The sequence below is a fragment of the Haliaeetus albicilla genome, chromosome 8 (genome assembly GCF_947461875.1).
Source record: "Haliaeetus albicilla chromosome 8, bHalAlb1.1, whole genome shotgun sequence".
In the NCBI taxonomy this organism is placed as follows: domain Eukaryota; kingdom Metazoa; phylum Chordata; class Aves; order Accipitriformes; family Accipitridae; genus Haliaeetus; species Haliaeetus albicilla.
The window spans coordinates 44,007,355-44,030,143 of NC_091490.1; the positions used below are offsets into that span (position 1 = coordinate 44,007,355).

The 22,789-nt window shown below is 70.6% G+C and overlaps 1 protein-coding gene across 3 annotated transcripts; it reads right to left on the minus strand.

Annotated features, from left to right (window-relative positions):
* Nucleotides 1–6,986: 6,986 nt before the first annotated feature.
* Nucleotides 6,987–22,219, minus strand: MIDN (midnolin). Of its 3 annotated transcripts, none has more exons than XM_069790600.1 (8): nucleotides 22,088–22,219; nucleotides 19,720–19,945; nucleotides 18,523–18,610; nucleotides 18,153–18,215; nucleotides 11,918–12,304; nucleotides 11,223–11,355; nucleotides 10,815–11,108; nucleotides 6,987–8,262 (listed from the first exon to the last, which is right to left on the minus strand). In XM_069790600.1, exons 2-8 carry the CDS (start codon nucleotides 19,935–19,937, stop codon nucleotides 8,000–8,002), a joined length of 1,446 nt encoding a protein of 481 aa, XP_069646701.1. In that variant the 5' UTR covers nucleotides 19,938–19,945; nucleotides 22,088–22,219; the 3' UTR covers nucleotides 6,987–7,999. The 3 variants fall into 3 exon arrangements, with proteins under 3 accessions (XP_069646701.1, XP_069646703.1, XP_069646702.1); XM_069790602.1 differs by having other exon boundaries at nucleotides 19,720–19,948; XM_069790601.1 differs by lacking the exon at nucleotides 22,088–22,219 and adding an exon at nucleotides 20,068–20,597.
* Between the last annotated feature and the right edge of the window lie 570 nt (nucleotides 22,220–22,789).

Below are 22,789 nucleotides of genomic sequence, written 5' to 3' on the forward strand. Positions count from 1 at the left end.
TCCCCAGCTCCGGGGCAGCCCCGGCCCCGCGGCAGCGTCCCGGTGTGGGCCCTGCTCCGGCCGTGCTCCGTGTGGGGCCGTCACGCCGCTCCGGCCGGGCACCGGTCAGGGCCTGTGACCCCCCCCGGGCACGGGCCGGCGGGGAGCACCCCAATGCCCAGACCTCGGCGCCCCTGGACAGCCTCATGGGACCCCTTTAGACCCCAGCCGGGCACACACAAAGGGGCCGGAGCCCCCCCGCCCCGGCCCTGAGAGCCACCCCGTCCTGCCTGCAGCGCAGCAGCCCCAGTGCTGGCTGCCGGGGGGGGGCTCCAAAGCTGGAGCTCCCCCCTCACGCACCCCTGGTCTGGGCACCCCCAGGGCTGACCCTCCTCACGGGTAGGGGCTGCTGCCGGGGCTCCCCATCCCCGGGCTGCCCTCCCGCCCGGCGGGCTGTGGGGTACACTGGTCAGAGACGGGGAGGGGGGGGTTGTTGGTTGTTCCCCGGGTGAGCCCTGGCCCCTGCGGGCCCCCTCCCTGCCAGGCCCAGGGCCAAGGCGCCCAGGCCTGCCCAGACCCCCCCCCCCGTCCTCCTCCCCCCCCTCCGCCCCTGTAACGCGGTTCCCAGAAGGCAGGATGGAGGCAGGGTGGCACCGCCTTATCTTCCCAGCAGGGTCTGGGTCAGCCCTGGTTGTCATCGTCCCCAGAACGGCCCGTTCCCAGCACAGGCCGGTGGAGGAAACCGCATTGCAACAGGCGGGCTGGCTCCCGCGCCGGGAGGGGGCATTCCTGGGCTGCCTGGGGGCTGAGTCACCCCCGGCCACCGCGGCCACGCACACACGCAGAGACACGCCACAGCCACACACGCAGAGCAGCAAAACACGCAGGGGCGCACGCAATGTGGCCACACGTGTGGGTACGTGCACATGCAGCGACATGCGTGTGCAGATCCACGCAGCGCGGCGTGGCCCTGCACAGGGGAACATGCACAGCGACGCATGCAGGGACTCATAGACACACACAGAGCACGGCTGTGGCCATGTATGTGGGGACACTCGCATGCAGCAGCGCACATGCCGAGACACGGCACAGCCATGCACATGTGGACACATATGTGGGCACATGCAGCCCTGACCGTGCAGGGACCATGTGCACACAGGCATGCACACACACACATACATGCACACACACGTGCACATGGGGGGGGGGTGCAGGCACATGCCACCCAGCAAATGCCATTGTGCAGAGCAGCCGAGGGCTGAGCATCCTCCAGCCGTGACCAGCCCACGCAGTAGGGACCCCAAGCAGGCTGCGTGTCCCCAGCTCCTGGGTGCTCCTGGAGGACAGGGGTTTGGGGGGGGGGAGGCCATTGCGGTCTGCGGGGAGCCGGCTGCGGGGGCGTGTGGCCAAGCGTCGCTTGCTCGCTGGGGCTGCGTCACCCGCGCGCTGACGCATCGCTACCTGTGGGTCCTGCCGCTATATATAGCCCCGCGCACGCCCCATCTGCTCGCTCAGCGCGGCGGCTGGTGGCGGCGGGGGGACACACACACACACACCCGGCTCCGTGCCCCCCGCGCCACCGGGGCCCAGGGGCCAGGTGGCCCAACGCCAGCCCCGAAAATCTCAGCGGTGGCCGGAGGGAGTGCGGCGGTGGTGGCACCATGCCACCTGGCAGGGCCCCGGCTGGCAGGGCCAGCACGGACGTCATGAGGGCTCCTCGAGGTCCTCGTAAACACAGTGACGCACCGGTGCTGCCCTCCGGCCCCTGTGTCCCTGCCACGCTGCCCGGGGCCATGGTGTGCCAGCCCCACAGCCTACCACCCCCTGCCCAGTGCCCAGCCGGGACCCCACAGCACAGGCTGCAGGGTCGGGGTGATGCAGGGAGACACCCCTCACCCACGCTGGTGTCACCGGGGGCATTTAAGCACTGTCCCCTGTGGAACCCTACTGGGGGGGCTGAGCCCATGCCCCCCCCAAAACACATCCAGCTGGGAGATGCTTTGGGGGGGAGTGTGCCCGTGGTGGGGGGAGATTTGGGGTCTTTGCTGCTGGCAAAGGCAGCTGGCAAGGGCAGGCAGCCAGAATGGGACTCCCAGTGCGACCAGTGCCGGTTCCCAGTGTGGCGCCGTGAGGACGGCAGCGGTGGGACGGGCTCCTGCCGCTGCTCCGTCCCTGCTCCGACCCCAGCCCAGCTCCATGGGGGTCCCCGGGGAGCAGGCTGGGCGGCGTGCCCCTGGCTCCGCAGCCCCCGTGATATCACCGCCCAGGCATGCCGGGCTGCAGCCGCGGGCCAGGCTGGGGGGGCCGGGGAGGCCCCGCGGCTGCGGGGGCCGAGCAGTGCACGGGGGGGGACCCTCTGCACCCCGACCAGGCTGGGAGAGAGATGGGGAACGCAGGGTGGGGGGGCTGGTGTGCGCACACCCCACGAGGCGCAACACCCGCGCGTGCATGGCCGTGTTCACACGCGCGTGCGCATGCGCCGCTTGCACGCAGGCTGCACCCTCACAGCCCAGACCAGGGGTGCCGCATCCCCTCGCTGCAGACGGGGTGCTCAGCCCGCGCCCCGGGGAGACCCTCCGGCCCCTGCCGCGTGCCGGCACCGCAGCCTGGGCACGCCGGGGCACGGGGGCTGCCCGCCCGCAGCCAAGCTGCAACCGCACACGCACGCGTGCGCGCTGGCTGCAGGCTCTGCGTGCACACGCGTGTGCAAGGGCCCGAGGATACGTGTGGGGCGGAGGGCGGCTTCGGGCAGCGCTGTGGGGCCGGAGGGAGCGGTGTGGGGCTGGGACGGGCCGAGGCCGCGGCCGGCCAGGGGGTGGGGTGAGACATTCCTTGCGGCTCTTGTTATTTTATCTGGTTCAAAGTCAGTTCCTGGAATGTTTTTAATTCCAGGATCCGTCCCTGCGCCGGCAGCTCCCGCCCCGGTCGTCCCCCCCTCGCCGCCTCTGCGCCTGCCTGCAGCCCAGCCCCACGGCAGCACCGAGGCCCGGCATGGGTGGGGGCTCAACCCTTGGGGGGGGCCTCTGCACCCTGTGGTGATGCCTAGGGTGCACCCATGGGTGCCCCAGCCCTGGTGGATGCCCCCAAAGCCGGGTGGCGGGGAGGCCGTTTGCAGCCCCTGCGCGGGGGCCGGGGCTCACCCCCGCGACGGGACCCCGCTGCCGGCAGACGCCGTGTTCCCAACTCCTGCCAGGGACACGCTGGCAGCTCATCGCCCACCCGGCGTCTGGCATAGCCGCGCCAGCGCCGTCTCTCGCCAGCAGCCAGCGTCGGGCGCAGCCGCCGGGTGCCCTGGCGAGGGGCGGGTGGCACCGGGGTTCTGCGGAGCTGGGGCTCCATCCCAAGCAGTGATCAACCCCACACGTCAGCGGGGAAGACGCATGGCGAGCGGGAGGCGACCGCGGGGGTCCTGGTGGCGTGGGGGCACGGGGCTGGGCACGCCGAGCAGCCGGGCACACGCCGCCGCACTCGGCGGTGGGGTGCATGCGTGCGCATGGGCGCGTGTGCACGTGTTTGCGGGCAGGGGGTTGCATGCACGCGTGCACGAGCTGCGGCGAGGCCAGGCTGCGCTTGCAGGGGTGCGGTGGGCGGGTGTGCAAGGAGCTGATGTGCAGCCCCCGTGCGTGCCTGGGCCGGGCGTGTGCCCCGTGCAGCAGCAGCCGGGGCCGCGGCTGTGGCCGGCGCTGTGGGTGTGCGCCGGGGCTCACGGGTGTGCCGGGAGGGCCGTGGGAGCCGCCAGGCGCTCGCCCGCCGTGGGTGTTTCCTGGCGCACCCTCCGCTGCGGGGGCTGGGCTGGAGGGATGGGGGGGCGGGGGGGGCACCCGCGCCAACCCGCCCGCACCCGCGAGCCATGTATGGGGGGGGAGGGGGCCCCTGGGGGTCCCCAGCCCTATCCTGCCAGCACCCGCAGCCACCGCAGCTCAGGTCAGCCCGTCACAGCAGGTCTGCACCGCTGAAGGCAAATATTTGTCGATGGCCCGTGGCCGAGGCCCCGCCGGGGTGTTTGCCGGGTGTTTGCCATGCTCGACGGGCCATGGGCTGCACCCTGGGGCCGACCCGGGGGCACCGGGGGGGGGAGCACCCCGTCCCCTGCCAGGAGCTGCAGCCGTGCACGTCCGAGGCCGGGGCACGGTCACTTCCCCCAGGGGCTGAAACACGGTGGGGGGGTGCCGGGAGCGTGTGCTCGCTCACGTGCGTGCACGTCTCTGCGTGCACAACCACAACCCACCATGCACCCCCAACCCCAGGACCCCCCGTGCATGCGGCTCCATGCACACCCCTCCACGAACGCCCGCCCGGGCACAGCCCCCGCCCTGCACAAGCGCGCACCCGCCTGCACGGACGCCCGCCCGCAGGGTGACACCCATGCTGCCCCCCCCAGCGGGCACCACACCAAAGGCGCGACGCCAGCGCTGGCGGATTGCTCCATACTGGGAGGACTGGGATGAGCGCAGCCTCGCCGGCGTGGGCCTGGGCCCGCGGCAGCGCCGGGGCAGGGTGGGGGGCCGGGGCGCTGGCCGGGCTGGGGGCAATGAGGAGGAGGAGGAGGCAGGTCGGGGTGTGGATGAAGCGCCCGGATGCCTGGGCTGGGCAGCGAGTGCGGCTCTGCCCGGCCTCGCCCTGCCGCTGGTGACCCCCCCACTTTATCACCAGCATCTGCCGGCCCCGGGCGCGGTGATGTCACCCCGGTGGCGCGGCACGATGCGGCACCCCGTGTCGCAGCTTGCCTCCCGCCACGCCGCAGACACCTCCTGCGGGTGCCCGCACCGCGGTGCGCTGTGCCGAGCCAGCCTGTGCCACGCCACGCCGTGCCGTACTGTCCCGTCCGATGCTGTGCCATGCTGTGCTGTGCCGTGCAATGCCGTGCTATGCCAGGCCATGCTGTGCCGTGCAACGCCGTGCCGTGCTTTGGGGCCAGGCCTGTTCCATGCACAGCTTGCACCCAGGCCACCAACCCTGCAGCACCCACCATCCCCACTGCCCCCCCAGTTTCCCCGGGGCCCCCCAAACCCTGAGCTGAGGCCACGGGATGGGAGCAGACGTCAGGACTCCCAGACTGGGGGGGGGGTGTCAGGGTCTCCCGGGACCCTCCCACAGTATAGCTGTTCCCGAGTGTGTCCCCACGCACAGCTACCCGCGTGCGTCCCTCTGCACGCACGCGTGTGCACGCGAGCAGCCGGGCATGAGCATGCCCACGTGCAAACAGGCGGGTGTGAGCGGGCACACGTGTGCGTGTGTGTCCCACGCGTGCCAGGCCAGGCAGCGATTGCCTTAAAAGGCCTCTGCCGTTTGCTCCCGGCGCGGTGAGCGGCTCCTCTTCCCGTTGCCAAATTTGGCTCGAGCGGTGCGGGCCGGGGGTGTCGGGGGGGGGGGCGGCCCGGGGCTCGCTCTACCCGAAATGACGTCAAAGCAGGGCACTGGCAGCGGGACGCCCGGTGCGGCACATGTCACCGCAGGAACCTGAGCCACTTCCTCTCCCGGCCTCGGCTTCCTCCGGCGCTCAGCTGCCCCAGGGGGGGCTTGGGGTCCAGCGATGCCCCCCCCAGCCCCATGGCTGGGTCCCCCGGGGTGTTCCTCCATGGGAAGAGCCACCAGCCACAGCTGGGTAATCCTGTCCTGTCCATGGGGTGCTGGGTCCCCCAGGGGGCTCTGGATCATCTCCCCTCCTCGGCAAGTCCCTGGGGTGCGGGGACAGGGCTGGACAGGGTCACGGCAGAGGGGACGCAGGACTCCTGCCCCCTCCCCAAGTAACAGCCCCACAGCTCAGCCCCTGCTCCCGGGCTTCACCCACCGCCCCGGCTGTGCCAGGGTGCTGGGGGTGCCAGTGCCCACCGTGGCTACCACATCCCCGTGTCGGGCACAGGAGCACAGCGCGGGGGGTGCTCCAGCCCACCGCGTCCCCCAGCCGTGGCACCACGTGGGCACCGATACCCCAAGCCCCGCCAGCCCCCACGGCCTTCCTCCCTGGAACCCCAGGGGCCTCTCCCCCTCAGGAGCCGACAGTGCCAGGGGAAGCGGGCCCCCGCGGGTGGGATGGTGACGTGTGTCCCCAGGGCCATCCCCACCCCGTCACCTTCCTTGGGGCGGGGGAAAGCCGCGGGGAAAACAAACCTACAGCTGCAGGTGGGGAAACTGAGGCACGGCTGTGCCGGGCCCCAGGAATTGAACCGGGGCGTCGGGGCGGCAGCGGGTTCGTGGCCGCCAACTCCTCCGCCCCGGCCCGCGGCCGCCCCGCCGTGACGCAGGAGAGCTGGCGAGGCTGGCGCGGAAAGGGAGGGTGCCGGCACGGCTGGTGGAACCGGCCCGGCTCCTCAGGGCAGCGGCAGAGCACGTCGGTGCGGCCGGTGGGATGGGACCGGGTTCACCCGGTCGGGTGAGCACCACACAGCCCCGCAGGTCGGGGTCCGGCAACCGGCAAGGGCTGGAAACGTCAGTCCCGGCACGTCTCTGCAGCCGGGTGCCGAGCCGGGTGCCCAGGGCACCCCAGCCCCGTTCCCCCTTCCATCACCTCTCTGCTGCGCTTTTGGGTTTTCCTCCCTCCTGCAAGGCCAGGTGCATGCAGACTCATACATGAGCACGCGTGCATAGCTGGGCACACACGCGTGCACCTCCGCGTGGCTGTGGGCACATCTGCATGGATGTACACAGCTGCAGGTGTGCACGCATGGATGTGCAGAGCTGCGTATGTGTGTGGCCACGTGTTTGCACAGGTACAGGGGGTACACGCATGGCCATGCGTGGGGGTGTGCACACATAGGTGTAGTGCTGAACACATGCACAGCCATGCATGTGCACAGAGGTTAATGACTTTAAGGTGCTGCACCCAGGAGGACGGGGTGCCTGGCTGTCCCCCACCCCAACACTGACAGCAATGGCAGGCACGGTTGCATCCAGACTGCCCAAATTTATTTCAAAAATAAAAAATAAAATATTAAAGACCGAAAGCCTCGCTCTCCCCCCCACCCCCCCTCCCCGAAACACACAAAAAAGACTTTTACAGACAAAAAACACATCACATGGGTTCTCTATTTGCACAGATCTCCTGACGAAAAAATCAAAGTCGGACAAGAAAAAGGATTTCTACGGCCTATGCAAGACTATGTCAGTATTGGCTCAGTCGGGTAATTAATGTCTATAAATATTAGCCCCACGGCTTGCGGACAGCCATGACCGAGTACTGGGTTTGTTTATTCATTATTTTTTTAATTTTTTTTTTTCCTCTTCTCCTTTTTTAAGTTAAAAAAGAAAAATCCAACCAACCAAGAGGCGGGCGGGAAGGAGTCCAGCGACTCGGAAGTTGGTCTCAGCCATGGAGGGAAGGCGCCATTTCTTTTCCCTCCGAAAACAAAATTAAAACCCACCCCAAAACAAAGCCCCCCCACTCCCCGGCTGCGGCAGCGGGGCCGACGGCACCCAGGCACACGCGTGTCCCCCCCAGCCGCCCGGGGGGGGGCCCAGCCCCGCAGCCGAGCAATGCTACATATAGAAGGGAAGGAAAACGAACGGCCCCCAAACCCGGGGGGGCCCCAGCACCTCCGAAAGAGACTTCATCTCCTCCTGCCTGCACCGGGGGGGGGGGATGCTGGGGGGGCCAGAGCCCACCCTGCTGCACCCCTCTCTTCACAGCAAAGCAGCAGCTTCGATACCCCCCAGGGCCCCCCCCAGGTGCCAGGACCCCCACTCCCAGCCAGGGAGGATGTGGGAAGGGGCCAGCAGCTCCTGCCTGCTCCCCCCCCCCCCCCCATCTCCCCAAACCCCGCCAAGCCGGGTTGGGGGGGTGAGGCTGTCCCAGCCACCTCCCCCCGCCGCTGCCCCCCCCCACCCCCCCAGTGAAACACTTCCCCTGGCACGGGCAGGGTCGGGCCCCGAGGCGTCCGGTCGCAGGAGATGGCAAATCTAGAGGAGATCTGGCCCATGACAACAGAAATGACACCACCGCCAGCCGGGGCGGCAGGAGTGGGGCCCCCCCCCAACCCCGGCAGAGTCCGCGGCCCCGGGGGCCCCCCCCCCGGGCACGGCTCTATGCTACGACAAACTCCGATTTCATGTCCGCCTTGACCTCCGGCTTCCACACCGAGTCCTCGAAGTCCAGGTCCAGGCTGCCCTCACTGGAGACGCTGCTGTTGCTGTTGGTCCGGCTGGACTTGCGGTTCGGCAGCCAGTGGTAGGGGGCCCGGGCGTCCCGGCGAGCCTTCCGGCGCAGCCGCTTCTGCTGCATCAGCAGCTGCAGCCGCTCCACCTTGCAGCGCGTCGCCCGGTTCTCCGTCTGCCGCAAGCGGTCCCCTGCAACGGCAAAAGGAGGGGAGGTCACGGGGGGCTGACCTTCCCCACACCTGGCAGGGGGTGTGCAGCCCCCCCCCCCCCAAGTAGCACCCCACGGCACAGCACCAGCGCATGGATGCACAGACACCCCCAAAGCAGGGTCCCCCCCAGCCCGCGGGATTGCCAAGACCGGGCTGGTCCCCACCAGGGAGAAGCCCCTTTCTGGGGTGCTAGGCCAAAGCGGGGGGGAACATGTCCCCGGCAAAGGGGGAGCGGCACCAGCCCGGTCGCCCCCTCCGCCGCGGCACAGCAGCCGGTGCGGGCCTGGCCCTGCTGCGGCGCGTGGGAGGACGAACAATTGAAGCTCCAGACGTGGGCTCCAGCGCTGGGGAAAGAGGAAAAAAGGGATCCCGCTCCAGAACAAACTTGGCCGGGAGAGCAGCTGCGGTGGGAGAGGGCGGGGGGCTGGCAGCACCGAACCCCCATCCGCAGCGGACGGGAGCGGGGTGGGTCTCGGGACACGGAGGGACACAGCAAAGCCACGCGAAGGGGACGGAGCGGCTCCGCTTCCCCCCCCCACAGCCACCCCAGGACAGGGACACGGCTGCACCATCAGCGCCGAACACCGCTGCTCCAACAGCCCCAGATGAACCCAGCGGGTAAAGCCCCGGTCTGGCCCCGCGTCAGAAACGCAGCTCGGACCTGAGGGCACAGCATGCCCCACCGGTCCCCGCTGCTCCCCTGAGCTGGTCCTGAGAGACGGGGACAGAACCCCCCATGGCCACCCCAAATGCACCGGGGCAGCCCTGCTCAGCTGCAGCCCCTGGCACAGCCTCACCGGGACCCCCCCCCCCCGCAAACGCTGTGGATGCTCCAGCATCACCCTCTGGACCGTGACGGGGAATGCACGCCAGAGATGGGGGGGACGGAGCAGAGCACAGGGGGACAACCCCCCTGTAAACCCAAACAAGGCCCCCCCAGAGCGAACCGGGGACAAGGGGTCCTGGCACAGAGCAGAGCCACACAGGCGGCCCTGGCACAAGTGCCACCGGCATTGGACACTGGTACGGGGCTGGTGGGAGGTTTGGGGGTGTCTCTCCCCCTCACTGGGAATTTCACACCGGTACAAAAGTGAGCAAAGGGCCCAAGGGGGCTCGGGGGGTTCAGGCCAAGCCGGGTGAGCCCAGCCAGTGCCTGGAAGGACTTGTTGCACTGTGGTGGTGGGGGGGGTAGGTTTCCCCCCACCAACGCACCCTGCCGAGAGGCGCAGGTGGCCCCGGGAAGCCCCGGGATAGGGCCGGCCGCGTCAGCGTGCCGGGGCCCCAACCACGTCACCGAGGGCTGGGAGCCAGCACGGAGCCACCCCCGGCGGGGGCTCAGGCCCCCCCTCGGCCGGGAGAGAAGGAAGAGAAAACCCAGAGGGGAAGGCGAGCCCCCCACCCTGGCTGGCACTGGCAGTTTCACTTCTTTTCTCTAAGCAAATCGTGGGGTGGGGGGGGCTGGGGCGGGCGCCTCTGGGTGCCTTCTGGCCTTGGGGTACGCAGGTGTGCACCCCGCAACCGCCCGGGGGGACTGCGGGAGCTGGGTCTGGACCCCCCCCCCCCAGCCAAACCCACCTTCGCCCCCAGCAAAGGTGGTGGGTTTGCAAACAGGGAGGTGGGCGAGGAGCCAGAGTCTGGGTGTGTGTCCTGTCCCGTCCCCTGACAAAACCTCTGCCCACGCAGCAGGGACAGGCCCAGAACTCCCGGGGGAGCGGGGACAGAGCTGGGCACACCGCAGCCGCCTGCCCCCGGCCGTGCACTGCCAGCACCCCCCCGCACCCCCCCACGCTCAGCCAGCCCCTCTGTCTCTGCAGGGTTTTGTGGCTGACCGGAGCAGGGCAGGGGTGGGGGGGACCTCCCCCAGGGGTACTGGCTGTCCCCCACCCCTGCAGGGTCAGGCAGGAGCAAACTTTTCCCCCGCTGCAGAGACCCTGCAAACCCGCAGGGCCACCACCCTGACTGGCAGCTGTCAATCATTCAGCCCCCTCCCAGCCAGGGGGAAGATGGGGGCTCTGCCACAGCCCCTTGCCATGGGCCTCAGCCCCATCCTGCCTGCCAGCCCCCTGCCTGCTCCCTCTGCTGCAGGCAGGAGCAGGGCAGAGCCCTGGGGTGCCTGTACCTGCTCCAGCACGCTCAGCTGTGCAAGGAGAAGCAAGTGGCCAGTTGTTACAGGGAAAAAAATTATATAAAATGCAAAGGCTTAAGTGATTCCAGCATCGGGCTCCACGGGGGCCGTTGTGGGGAGCGATCCTGTGCAAAAGGGGGGGGGGGGTGTCAGCTCTAGCTCAGGGGGCTGCCGGGGCTCCCCAGCCCCTCTCTGCCTATCCTGACCACAAACACCTACAGACCCAGGGGCGACGTGACGGACCGAGAAACCCGAACCCCGGCAAGCTCGCACCACAGAGCCCCAGCACCGTGCGCCGTCACAGCATTCAGGCGGCACAGCTGGTCGAGGCAACCCCGGCACATGGCAGATGCCAGGGGCCTGCAGCAGCCCCCTCCCATGCGAGACGCGGAGGCAGCCGGGCTTACCGCTGGGCTTGCACATCCGGATCTGGCTTTGGCACTGGACGACGGGGTGCAGGGGCGGGGAGGCCGTGGCCGCCGGCAGCGGCTCTGAGGTAGTTTTGGTGGCGAGGTCCGGGGAGGCGGGGGGCGAGGAGGAGGAGGAGGAGAACTGCGTCTGGCAGCGGAGCTGCGTCAGGGACTGGGGCATGCCCTGGTAGTGTCGCGTGGCGCTGAGGAGGTCGTTCAGGATCTGCAGGATGGTGCCGATGTCCCGCCGTGGCCGCCCGCTGCTGTCCTGGCAGTTGGGGTGCAAAGTGCCTGTGGCGGGGAGGGGGGGGAGAGGCAGGTGTGAGATGAGCAGCTCCCCCAGACCCACATACCCCCCCTCCGGCCCCTTCGCCGCAGCCCTCAGGGAGGTTCAGCATCACGTACCGGAGAAGGTCCCTGAGAAGACCCCAGGCGCGTGGTTGACGAAGCTCTCGATGACCGCACCGGGTTTGCGGGATCGGGCCGTGGGGGCAGGACTGCTGCCGGGGGAGCTGCTGCTGCGGGTGCTGCAGTCCACCTGGGTGGGTGGGACAGAGACGGGATCAGCCTCTGGGCAGGGGACCCAGGTGTGATGGGGCACCCCCCCACACCAACCGCCCTGCTCCAGCCCTTTTGCCCCCCACAAACGGCTGGGTCAGGCCAGGAGACCCCCACGACAGCCCCAGGCAGGGAGCAGGGTCCAGCAGGCACCACCAGCCCCAGTTTTACTGGGACACAAGGGACTAGGGCTGTCCCACCTCTCTGCATTGGTGTCCCCGGGCCTGGGGGTCCTGGCAGTTACCCTCCCCTACCCCGGGCCAGCTGTGCTGCACAAGGGAGAAAGGGAAGCGGCAGCAGAGAGGGCTGGCAGGCAGCTCCTGCCCAGCTGTGGAGACAGGCAGGATCTGAAGACGAGCACAGTAAGAGCCTGGATTACAGCCTGTCCCCGAGCCCCTCCCCGGGACCTGGGGGCACTTTGCAAAGCAGGCAGGGAAACACCCTCGTTCCACGCGTGGGGAAACTGAGGCAGGGAAGGGCATCGCCACAGCAGGGCTAGGAATCGCACGGCTTTGCTCCCCTTGCCCTCAGGCCCAACTCACCTCTGAGCAGGAGGAGACCACGCTGCTGTTCACTGTCTGCGTGCTGGCCCCGTGCGACCGGAACATCCCAGCGGTGACGGGAGCGGGGTGGGGGGCATTACAGTACATGGGGGGTGCCGGCGCAGAGGGCGCAGGGCTGGGGGCCGGGTTCTGCTGGCACGCGGGCACCACGGGGATGCGGGCAAAGCCGGAGCCGGCGCTGCCGTGCAGTGTCCGGCAGTGGGGGCTGGCAGTGGCACCAGCTTCGCCCCGGCTGGCAATGACGTGCCGGTGCTGGAGCTGCCCGCTGCTCTGCTGAGCCGCCAGCTGGAGCTGCACGAACATCATATGGTCACCCACACGCAGGGCCAGGGTCAGCGGGGACCGTCCTGACAAGAAGTCGTTGACCTGGGGGAGAGAAGAACCCCGGTCAGCCCCGGCACGCAGCAAGCCCACCGCACAGAGTCCCCCCCGATGCCAAAGAGGGGGACAGCTGTTGCCCCCGCAGGTCTCACCAGGGCCACACAGCCATCAGGATGGGTCATTAGGGCAGCAAAGGGGTGACCCCGTCCCCACAGCCCTTCCCCAGGCCCTCGGCTGCGCCAGCCCGGCAGGCAGGCGAGCCCGGCCATCGTCCCCACACGACCCCAGCCCGGTGCCAGCTCCATCAGCTGACAGCGCCGGGGGGGGGTTATTTTCCTCTCTCCTGCCCTTCCCGCCCTTTATCACCCAGCATGAAGTGGCCGTGCCATGCCCACCCACCCTCCCTCCCCGGCAGTGAACCCGCCGCAGCCAGGGTGCTCCCGCCAGTGCCCGGCGGGCAGGGCCAGGCAGGGGCTGCAGCCGGGGCTGCCGTGTAACCGCACACCCACCCCCGGGGCCAGCCCAGTGCCAGCATGGAGGGGGTGTGGGGGGGTGTCCCCCCCACCAGCACAGGGAGCAAACTCCCTTGGTAGGAGGATGGGGAGGGGGCATGTGAGGACATGCCGGGTCCCTGCCATGCCCACTGCCGTGACTTGGGGCTATCAGGCAGGAACGGGCAGCCCACCTCCCCCCTCCTTCCCTCTCCAAACACAGCCTGGGAGCAGGGGGGCAGGCCCGGTGGAGCGGCTGCACGGGCAGGATTTGCCCCTGCCCACCCGGAGGCCTCCGTCGCAGGCAGGTGATGGAGCAGCTGCAGCGCGGAGACAAGAGCAGGGGCCTGACCCTGCCCAGGTTGGGACTGTGGAGGGGAGGGGGGGGCCCCCACTCACCAACACCTGCTGTCCGTCCCCCCCCCAGCACACCACTCAGCCCCCCCAGGATGCATAAATCACTCGACAGCTGTGCCAGGGAACAGGGGAGCCCCCCCAGCTCCACTGAGCATCCCCCCACGTTCCTGGGGGGGGGGCTGGGGCAGCCGCAAGCCCCCCCCCCCGCCATGATGCTCCCCCCATGCCTTTGCGTGTGGTGCCGGGAGGGGGGGGTGGTTGTGCCTCTCGCCCCCGCCAGCCCTGCCGGCTGAAGGGCGCGGGCTCACGCACAGGCAGGGCTGTGGGCAGGACACCGGGTCACAGCTAATGGGGATGACGCCACCACCGCCCCCCCCAGCCGAGCTATTCTAGGGCACAGCAAGGACTGGCTTTCCCAGCCCGTCACGTGCAGCACCGTGCACGGCTCCCGGCAGACGTCACCCACCCACACCCCCACTGGCACCTTCGGGGCGCAGCCGTCGCCCGCGGCAGGACGAGGCGAGGGGTCCCGAGCGGACCCGCAGAGCCGCGTTCCCCCATCACCCCCCTTGCGCCCACCCCCTTCCCAGCCAAGGGCCAGCACCTCTGCAGAGCATGGCCCCCCCACACAGCCCCATCCCGGCTCCCCCGCGCCCCGTTCCAGCGGAGGCCGGTTCTGAGAAGCCGTGGGAAAAGCAGCTTTAAAAATACCAGCAGCAAAGCCCCGAGCATGTCAGGCGGAGGCTGCAGAGGAAGAGGTGGGCGTGAAGGAGACACTGCAGCTCTGGACACGGAGGTTACGGGGCGAGGGGGCGGGAGAGGACGGCGGGCGTGCGCACGGGCATGTATGCGCACACGCGTGTGCATGCACATAGCACCTGGCCACAGAAAAGCCTCACCCCAGCCCCCGTCCTGCCCCACGGCTCAGACTCTGCCTCGGTTCCCCTGCCCGCAGCAGCTGGGGATGGACACGTCCCCAGCCGGCAGCTCCGTCCCCCCGTGAACGCGGCGCCTCTTCCCAACCGCTCGGTCACGACCACCCCAGCTCCAGCCACAACAGCCTCTCCGGCATCACCGGTGCAGCCGTCACAACTCCTGCGCAGATCCCCGCTGCGGGCAGCAGTGCCAGGGCAGGCAGCAGCAGGCAGCGGCTGCCCACAGCCCCACACGGCTGCTGGACCACCCCAGCCCTGCCGCTGCTCTCGGAGCCAGCATAGGTGGGACGTTTCCCACGGGGCAAACACAGGGACCCCATTGACCCCTCAAACCAGGTTGGCACGCCGCTCTCCCAGCTGGGGTGCAAAGACCATGCTTGGGGAAGGGGACCGGCCCGCTCCTGTCACCCAGTGGAGCCCAGCCCCATGCCCAGGGTGGGCAGGGCAGTTCCCATTCTTCCCCCCACTGAGATCCTGAGTGGGGAGCGGGATCTTTTCACAGCCTTCCCGGCCCCATCCCACATGGCGGGGGGGAAGCGGCCGGGGCAGGAGCACCCACCCCAGCCCCTGCCACCATCCTCCTCCAAGGCTGGCATCTCGGCTGCCCTCGCTCTGTACCCAGGTCTGCCCGGGGGAGCCCCACACACCTCCCCAGGGCCCCCTGACGTCAGCAGGCACCCGAGACCGCCTCCCCACTCCATCTGACTCACACCTGCCTGCGCCCTGCCTGCGTCCTGCCTGACCCCTCGCCAGCGTTGGGAGAAACCAGAGCACCCCAAACCCACGCCAAGCCCATGGTGCTGGGCGCTTCCCAGCAGCACTAAAAAAAAAAAAAAACAACCATAACTCCTTCCTCCCCAGGCATGGGGGTCCCACGGCCTCCCCCCCTCCCCAGGCAGCCGGGGGCTCAGCCGTGGTGCTGAGCCGGCTCGGTCCCTGCGGTGCCCCAGGCAGGGTGGCCGGCCCGGCGGGAGCGCAGCTCCGGGGCTCCCAGCACCCGCCCCCACGCCGCTGCCAACCCCCCCGGCGAAACCAGGCCGCTCCAATGCAAACACGTCCCACCCAGCCGCCTGCTCGGCCGCCCACGGCCGGCCAGGGAGGACCCCGTCCCTCCCAGCCAGCTCTGCCGCAGGGGCCGGGACAGCCCCGCTGAGGGGTCTGGGGCCACCGGGACCCCCCAAATCTCCCGTGCCCAGGGGTCCCCCGGGACCCTGCCAAGCCCTGGGAGGGGATCTAGCTGCACCGTGCCGGGCTCGGGGCCCACAGGGATGGGGCAAGTGTCTCCCGACACTTCTCAGAAACGCCGATGACTCAGAGAACGCCGCATTCCCGCCTCGCTCCAACGCCTGGCCCCGCGTCACCCCGGCCCCCAGCCCCAGACACCCCCGGCCCCCCCGGGCTGGCAGGGAGCGGGAGCTGCCCCCAGCCAGCCCCTGCCCCAAGTGGGGCGGGAAGCACCCCCACAAAAACGCAGCCAAACTGTCCTGCTTGGGTTCCTGGCAGATCTGGAGGGGAAAGGCAAGCCCGGACCGTGGACAGGGAGGGGGGGAAGCAGGAAATGCCCCCCCAGCCCCTGCAGGCTCCCAACACGCTCTCCAGCCGGGCGCAGCTGCAGCCGACAGCTGGGTCCCACCGCCCAGACGCTCACGCCGCTGCCTGCGGGTTTTTCCATGCCAAGGAGGGCAGAGGGCCAGAGCCCCTCGGCCACATTCCTCCGGCCGCGGCCCCCGCGGCCCTGGCAGAGCCGGGGCTGGCCGGGCAGAACCCGTCCCCGTGTCTTTTGTCGTCCCCCCCCAGCGTTCTGCAATCAGGCAGAGGGACCGGGGGAAGGAAGAGCTGAGGCTGCAGGATCGAACGCCAGCTGCCCGCTCGGGTGCTGCCGTGCCGGGGCCGTGGGCACGGCTCCCTGGAAAGCGGGGGCAGCCGCCGAGCGCGCCTGGCGGAAGGAAGCGCAGCGAGCCCTTCCAGGAAGACCCCGTGCCGCTCGGCCGGGGCGAAAAGCGTCACCTCCTGCCTGGCAGCCGCTTCCCCAAAGGCACCTGGGCGGGTTGGGGGCGGCAGCACCCCGGCCCCCCCCCTCGCCGCCCCCAGAGGAAGTCTGCGCAGCTCTCCCTGCGCTGCTGGAGGATGCGTGACGCAGGCAGAGCCGAGCAAAGCATGAATGAGAGGAGTGGTTTCCTGCCCCCCCCCACACCCCTCCGCCCCCCAGGTGCTGGCGGTTCCTCCTGCACAGCCCCGGCTTCCTGAATCACCGACCCGGGGAGGAACCTGCAGCGGGCAGGGAGGCACGGAGCCGCTTCCCGCAGCCAGCGTTGCCTGCCCGCCGCGGCACGCCCGGGCTGCCGGGCCCCCTGCCCGCCTGGCAGAGCCTGGAGGGGGAAAACCAGGCGGCACAGTTGCAGCCGCCAGCCCCCGGTGGGCCACCAGACCGTAGCCCACACTCCTCTCCTCCACCTCTGCCGTGCTTGGCTGGGAAGGACCACGGCCACCTGCCCGATGGGAGCCGTGCTGGGTATTACAGGCCCCCTCAGATGCAGGGGGTACCCCAAGCCCCCCTGCTCCGGGCAGCTCCGTGGGTTCCCTGGCCCTGCTGCTCCCCAGTACATCCCACCTCGCCGCCCACCCCGGTGGGGAGCTGCACAACCCCACCAGAAAGGGCGCAGCCCTGAGGCCAGGATGTGTACCAGGACCCCCCAGGTTGGGCTGCCAGAACCAGCCCCCTCCCACAGCTTTGCAGCCCAGCTGGGATGGGCAGCACCCTGGGAGCAAACCAGGCTCCACGGGGACCCTGGCAGGGGAAGGCAGCGGCAGGAGCCAGCCTCTGGCACAGGACTCCTGCTCCAAGCTCACCCCCTTGGCCCACACAGGGTTAAACCAGCTGCTGAAAGTCAAGGTCACCCCGGGCAGCCAAGGGCACCGTGGGTCAGCAAAGGTCCCCACTCACAGGGCAGCCCTGGCCCTTGCCACATCCCCATGGGGGGCATGGCCGTGCCCCCGCTGAGCCCCCCTGGCCAGCGCCAGGCGAGCTGCAGAACAGCACAGGGCTCAGCCCCCTTCTCCAAATTCAGGGAGGCAGGTTAAAAAAAAAAAAAAGCCAAAGAAAAAAAACCCCCACCCTTTAAAAAAAATAAGCTGCAGCATTGGCCAGAAAGGAAGGAAAGAGTTTAACAGCAATAATAAAGAGACTGAAAACAAAGAAGCCAGGGCCTGCGCGGCTGGGGGTAAATTCCACCTTCGCGGCAGGCAGCCGGCGGCTGCGCGCGCACCGCGGCAGCTCACCCAGCCCTGGGAACGCTTCCTCCCAGCGCGCCGCAGGCGGAGGACCCCCCCGCCCATGACACCTCCCGCGCTGGAGGCCGCCCCACCAGCCACCAAGAAACTTCACAGTTATTCTAAACACGGCCCCCACCAGCGCCACCCCCCATGCCCCCTCCTCAGCACCCGGCGCCCCAGCCCAAGGCCACCAAGCAGGCACACGGAGAGTGCCAGAACACCCAGGCATGGCCAATTCCCCCCCCACCCCCCTCAAGGACGGCTCCAAGGAAAGGGGGAAGAGTCCTCCGGGCACTGGGAGGAGAAGCCGGGCTCTGCAGCCCCACAAGCCCCCAGCGTGGCCCAGTGGCCCCACGAGCCCTCGGCACAGCCCTGCCGGCCCCCCTCAACGCACGCCACCGGCCGAAGGGGAGGCAGGCAGCCCTGCCTCCATACCACGGGGTGGGCGGCTGCGGTGGGGGGGGCTGCAGCCCTGCACCCCCCGGGCAGGGCCCTGGGCCGCCCGGCTCCGCCGCCGACCTGCTGCGTGACCTTGAGTGAGTCACTTCACCTCCCAGCGCCTCTGCCCTCCCCGGCTCCCGGCTTGTTTGGGCTGCGAGCGCTACAGCGTGGGACCTCCCTGCGCTCGGTGCTGCACAGGATGACGGTGCCCGCCCCGGGCACCACCCTCAGCGCTCCCAACCCCTTCTGAAGGTGAAACCTTAACGAGGCACTAAACACCAAAGTCTTTTGGGAGGGGAAGAAGAGCCGGGTCGCAGCAGTCCCTTCCCCCCCACCCCCCCCCACCCCACAGAGCCTCCTTTGTCTCTATCGGTGCCCCGGCATCAAGCCTCTCACCTGAGTTTCAGTTAAGCTTTCCAGAGCTTGCATCACCGACTGTTCTGGCCTGGATGCCTGGGACTGGGGAAAAAAAAAAAAGAAAAAGGAAAAAAAAGGAGGAGGGGGGGGATTAACATTACAAATGCAGAGAAGGAGGGGGCGTCTGTGCGGCAGGAGGGGAGGGATGACATGTCACTTCCACTATTTCTACACAAGCCCTGAGAAAGCAGTGAAATATTAAACCTGCTGCCGTGCCCAGCCCAGCGCTGCCTCCTCAGCGAGGGCCGGGGCAGCGGAGCCGCAGGGCTGCCAGCACATCCTCGCCCGGGGCTTTAATAATAGATGGGGACGAGTGGGAGGGAGGGAGCAGCAGAAAAAGGCCGCTTACCATCAAGCCGGCCTCCACGGTGGGCACCAGCGTCAGCTTGCTTCCTTCCACGACCCCCAGGTCCTGCAGTTTTCCAGAACTGAGTCGACTGTGGGGGGAGAGGAGACATGCCAAAAGCGAGGTCAGCGCAGCCTCGGCAGGCCCCGGCCACACGCACCGACGGAGGGGGGGACGCGTGAGAGGGGGGATACCAGCTGCACGCCTGGCTGCTCCCAGGGGCCCGAGCCCCCTCAAGCACCCCCACCCCAAGTGTTTCCAACACCTGACAGGCAGGAGGGGGACCCCCCATCCTGCTGCTCAGTTGCCTCTTCCCCATCTGCCCCCTGCACGCCGGGGGGGGCCGCACAGGGTGCCGGGGTACCCCCGCTCTGCGCACGGTGCAAATGGGGCCATGGGGTGCTGCAGCCATCGGTCACACCGGGGCGAGGGAGCCAGCGAGGAGCCAGTCAGGGGCTGGGGGTCGTGGGGCTTCGTGGCACAGGAAACCTGCCCACGGGGAGGGTGTGTGGGAGAAAAGCTGGGACCAGTGTGGGGCGGGGAAGGCGGCGCGGGGGGACGTGTGTCCCCCCCGACCCATAGGTGCCGGCAGATGTACACGGTGTCCCATTGCCCCCCCCCCACGGGCGAGACTCTCCAAGTTCCTGCAGGCCGGGGCCGAGCCCAGCACAGGGCAGCCCGGCCCCGCTCGGAGGTGGTGGGTGCACAGCCCCCCCCCCCCGGGCCGGGCCTTTGGCAGACAAAGGACCACCCCCCCACCCCCCTCAGCCGCCCCCGGCCCTCCCAGCGCTGGGGGCTCGGGGGGGGGGGGGGGGGGCCGGGCCGCGCCGCCGCCGAAGTTGAGCCCAGAACAAAGGGCAGGGCCCCCGCGGGGCACGGCCGGGACCCGCCGCCCACAAAGGAGCCCCGGCAAGGGCCGAGCGAGGGGGCGGCGGCCGCGCTCCGGTCCCCGGCACGGCCCGGAGCCCCCCCCTCCTCCCTCCGCCCCGGCTCGCCCCCGCCCGCGGCCCCCCGGGCTGCTCCCCCCCCGGCTGTGCCCGCCCCGACCCGCGGAGGAATGGGGCCAGGCAGGGGGAAGGGGGGCGGGAGCCTTTGTGCGGTGCCGAGCCCGGTGCGAGGGGGCCGCCCCCGCGCCCAGCCCCGCTGCCGGGGCGGGGGGGGGATGGGGACCCCGGCGGACCCCCCCTCCCCGAGCCCTACCTCTCTTTGTGCAGCAGAGCCAGCCGCTCCTTGGGCACCTTGAGCCGCTGGGACAGCCGCCGCTTCAGCCCCTCCACCGTCTCCTCGGCGGGCACGGAGAGCTCATAGCGGGTCCCGGTGGTGGTGTTGATGTAGAGGTTCATGGGGGGCTCGTTCGGGACCACCTCGCAGGCGGGAGCCCCGCGGCTGCAGCTCCTGGCGCCGGGCTGCGGGTCCATCCGCCGACCTGCTGGGGGGGGGGAGCGGCGGTCGGTGCCGGGGGGCGACGCAGGAACGCGGAGGGGGGGGCGGGGAGCGGACAAAGGAGGGAGCGGGGCCCGCTCCGCCGCACGCCCCGGCGGTACCCACGGGAACTCCGGCTCCGCTTCCGAGTCCTCCGCGCGGGGTCCGGGAGGAGCCCGGGGCGAGGGAGGCGGGTGGGGGGAGACACCGACCGGGGCGGCGATTCCCCGGGCCGGGCTGGCACCGGCCGGGCCCTCCGCGGCCCAGGCAAAATAAATAAAATATTAAAAAAAAAAAAAAAAGAAAATTAAAAAAAAAAATCTTCCGTTCTCCTCCCGCTCCGCCGGCTGCTGGCGGGGCCGCGGGGCGAGGGGAGGCGGCGCTGGCTGCCTGCGGGAGGGGGGGGCGGTGGAAGCGGCGCTGCCTGCCCTGCCTGCTGCCTGCCTGCTGCCTGCCGCCTCCTTTCTTTCTCCTCTCCGCCGCTCTCTCTTTCTGTGCGGGGTTTCTGGGGGCGGGGTGCGGGCCCGGAGGCCACGGCGAGGGGCGGGGAGGCGCGGAGGACGCTTCGCTCCCCCCTTTCTTTGGGGCCGGACCCGCCGAACCGGCAGCCGCCGCCGCGCTCTGCCGTGGAAGCGCCGACCGGGGGGGGCGGGGGGGGAGGCGGAGGGGAGGGGGAGTTACAATGTAGCAACGTCCCGCGGGCGGGGCCTCGCCCTCATTCACTCCGGCTCCTCCGGCGGCCGTAGCCAATGGAAGCGCGCCGAGCGCCCAGACATCCGCGGCGGTAGCCAATAGGAACCGGGCGGAGGGTCCCCACGTGGCCCGGTGGGAGGGCGGCCCGGCCGGATTCCTCCCGCCCACGCGGCCGCGCGGCCCCGCCCCCTCCACCGCCCCCCGCGCGCCCTCGCGCCGCGCCTGGGAGCCATTCATAATCCCGGGCCGCACAACAAAGGGGCCCCGGGGCAGCGGCGGGGGGCTCCGGGGGGGCTCCGGGCCCGGGCCCGGCCGGCAGCGCCGAGCACCCGGCGGGGCGCGGGGCTGCTCCTGTCCGGGGAGCCGCCGGGGCCGGGGTTGGGGTGTGAGGCCCGGGGGAGGAGGGTCGGGTGCCGCGGAGGGGTGAACGCGGGACGCGGCGGCCCGGAGCGCTGCGGCGGGGGCGGCGGCGAGCGGCCCCCGCACCGGAGGAGGCCGCGGCGGGAGGGGACTGCCCGCGGGGCCGGGCGGGAGCCGGAGCCCCTGGAGCCGAGTGACGCGGGGACACCGAGGCGGAAAGGGCGGGGGGGTGGTTGGGGGGGTGGAGGACACGCACAGTCACCCGCGGCCGGTCACACCCGCCCGGTCACACGCGTCCGCCCGGTGACCCTCCCGGTGACGCCGTTACAGCTACAGGGAACTGCCCGGACACGGGGTTGAGACCCCCCCGCGCCCCTCCACCCAGCACTCTCCTGCTGCCCCCCTCCCCCGCAAAATCCCCCAGCGGGGACCCCCGACCCAGCGGCCCCGGCCCGGGGGGGGAATGGAACGGACACCCGGCAGCCCCGGGGCCGCGGCCCGGCACCCTCGCCAGGGGGGCCGGGGGGGGGGGGGGGGGGCTATGAGTCAGCAAAGCGCGGGCGCCCTCTGCCGGCCCCGCCGCGCCTCCTGCGCCCGGGGGGGGCCGCGGGGGGGGGACACCGGGGAGCCCGGCCGCGGTGCGCCCCGGGACCGCCGCCGGTACGATTCGAACCGGCCGGGCAGCCCCCCTCCCGCCCCGGGACGCCGGGGCTGGGGGCGAGGGACCGCTCCTCGGGACGGGGTGGGAGCTGAGCGGGGTGCCCCCCCCACCCGGAGGCCGCGCTCGGGGTCCCTGGCAGCCGGAGCGAGGGGAGTCCGTGCCCTGAAAGCTGGGAAAGCCCCGAGTGTCCGGGGACACGGAGGGTCCTGACGGGTGGGAAGCGCTCCCGGACCCCGCGACTGGGTGGGCTCTGCCTTGTGTCCCCCCCGGGGAACCGCCGGGCCCGGGGAAGCGGGACTACCGCGCCCGTTCCGGAGCCGCTCCGGGAACAGCGAGCGAGCGCAGCCCCGGTCCGCGTATTCCACCGCCCCGTCCCGTCCCGGGGCCCCCCGCCGTCCCGGCCCCCCCGCCGCCAGCCCCGGCCCCACTCACCGAGCCCGGAGCGCTGCCCCCGCGGTTCCCCGGCGAGGCTGGAGCTCCGCTGCCTCCGGCGGCAGGAAGGAAGAAAGAGACCCCCAGAAACTTCCCCGGGGGGGTTGGGGAGGAGGGGGGGGGTTCGCTGTGCTGTGCGGTGCCGTGCCCCCTCCCGAGCGCTGGAGCCGGTCCGAGCGCAGCCCTGACGCGGAGCTGCCGGGGAGGTGCCCCAAGTTTTATCCCGCACCGCCCGGGGTGGAGCCTGGCGGGGGCAGGGACCGGCCTGGCCCCGGCCCCGGTGCCGGCCCCGGCCCCGGCCCCGGCCTCGGCCTCAGCGGGACCCGCAGGTGACGCGGCCGCACCTGCTCCCGGGGGGGGGTCCCGGCCCTTGCCCCCCCCCCCCGGTCCCGGCCCCTGCCCCCCCACCCCCGCCTCGGGTCCTCCTCCCGGGGTCCCGGCTCGGAGTCCCCCTGCTCCCGGTCTCGGCCCCTCCTGGGGGGTCTCGGCCCACTCCCGGTATCCCGGCTCTGCCCCCTCCGGGGGTCCCGGTCTCGGCTCTGTCCCCGCTGCTCACAAGCGCTCGGCGCTGCACACGGGGCCGCGGCATCCGCGGGCGGGCAGGGCAGGGGGGACCCGCCCCCGCGGGCGGTGGGGAGGGGACAGTCCGGACACTTCTCCCCGTCCCGGTGCCCCGTCACCGGGGTCAAAGTCAGCCTGTGC

What these genes read in the sequence shown, in the direction of transcription:
- MIDN (XM_069790600.1), bottom strand. Translation starts at nt 19,937, where the DNA reads ATGGACCCGCAGCCCGGCGCCAGGAGCTGCAGCCGCGGGGCTCCCGCC. An exon ending in GCTCTGCTGCACAAAGAGAG is followed by an intron (nt 18,611 to 19,719) that starts GTAGGGCTCGGG and finishes CTCCCCCCACAG; the next exon opens with TCGACTCAGTTCTGGAAAAC. An exon ending in CCGGATGTGCAAGCCCAGCG is followed by an intron (nt 8,263 to 10,814) that starts GTAAGCCCGGCT and finishes TTGCCGTTGCAG; the next exon opens with GGGACCGCTTGCGGCAGACG.